Here is a 1,280-nt window from a genome sequence, read left to right as displayed (position 1 = left end):
CGATCACACATTGCTGGCTCATGCTGAGCTTCTGGTCACTCAGCACCCCCAGGTCCTTCTCCTCAGGGCTGCTCTCCAGCCATTCCCCGCCAGCCTGGAGTTGTGCTTGGGATTGCCCCGACCCAGATGTAGGACCTTGCACTTGGCCTTGTTGAACTGCATGAGGTTGGCTTGGGCCCACCTCTCCAGCCTGTCCAGGTCCCTCTGGGTGGCATATTGCTTCTGCAAAACATCTGGAGGAGCTGAGGGCTTGAACTCTCGAAGTGAAGGCCTACCACAGCGGAGCCATGCTGGGCTCGCGATAAAGGCTGGGTTTGGGATCCTCCTATGTCCCATCTGGTGCAGGGGGTGGGTGTGGGACCGTGCTGCCGAAGCCGGCAGGACCAACCCCGAGAGCATCACTGCCCTCTCCGTCGCAGGATCTGCAGCCGTAGCTGCTGTAACATCTCACTAAGAGCCCATTCTGTGTTACCGCGCTGACACTCACTGCGCGCAGAGCTGGTGATTGCCTCTAAATAAAATACCAGGTTTCACATCGCTGCTTTGGCTCGTGCTTTCAATCGAGTGACAAAGCTGATGATGGTTTTTTTCCCCTTCTCAAACAGGGAGCTTATTATACCCAGCCAGTGTACGCGGCACAGCCTCACGTTATCCATCACACCACCGTGGTTCAGCCCAACAGCATCCCGTCGGCCATCTATCCGGCCCCGGTCGCTGCGCCCAGGACCAACGGTGTGGCCATGGGGATGGTCGCTGGGACCACCATGGCAATGTCAGCAGGTAAGAAGGAAAATCTTGCCGTGTTCCCGAGCTACGGTTTCATCTCGCGGGTGGGACGTATCCCAAACAACCTGAGCAGGAGATGTGTCCGGGATGAAAAGCCCTCTGTGTGTCCCACGTCCTGCCTGCGGCCTCGCAGGGTGTATCATAGAATCATGGAATGGTTTAGATTGGAAGGGACCTTGAAGATCGTCTAGTCCAACCCCCTTGCCATGGGCAGGGACACCTCCCACCAGCCCAGGTTGCTCCAAACCCCGTCCAACCTGGCCTTGAACACCTCCAGGGATGGGGCAGCCACAGCTTCTCGGGGCAACATGCGCCAGGGGCTCTCCACCCTCACAGGGAAACATTTCTTCCTGATATCTAATCTAAATCTCCCCTCTTCCAGTTGGAAGCCATTCCCCCTCATCCTGTCACTCCATGCCCTTGTATAAAGTCCTTCCCCAGCTCTCCTGGAGCCCCTTTAGGCACTGGAAGGCCACAATAAGATCTCCCTGGAG

The 1,280-nt window shown here is 57.1% G+C and overlaps 1 protein-coding gene across 1 annotated transcript in view; it reads left to right on the top strand.

Moving 5' to 3' along the window:
* FAM168A (family with sequence similarity 168, member A) overlaps positions 1 to 1,280 on the top strand; it is a 177,404-nt gene that overhangs the window by 173,016 nt on the left and 3,108 nt on the right. The window contains exon 6 of the mRNA XM_009890993.1: positions 606 to 780. Within this exon, the coding sequence (XP_009889295.1) occupies positions 606 to 780 (175 nt within the window). The remainder of the gene's footprint in view (positions 1 to 605; positions 781 to 1,280) is intronic.

Source organism: Charadrius vociferus, unplaced genomic scaffold (genome assembly GCF_000708025.1).
Source record: "Charadrius vociferus isolate BGI_N301 unplaced genomic scaffold, ASM70802v2 scaffold407, whole genome shotgun sequence".
Classification (NCBI taxonomy): Eukaryota; Metazoa; Chordata; class Aves; order Charadriiformes; family Charadriidae; genus Charadrius; species Charadrius vociferus.
The sequence above is the reverse complement of the archived record's forward strand: the minus strand, read 5'-3'. Positions and strand labels throughout refer to the sequence as shown.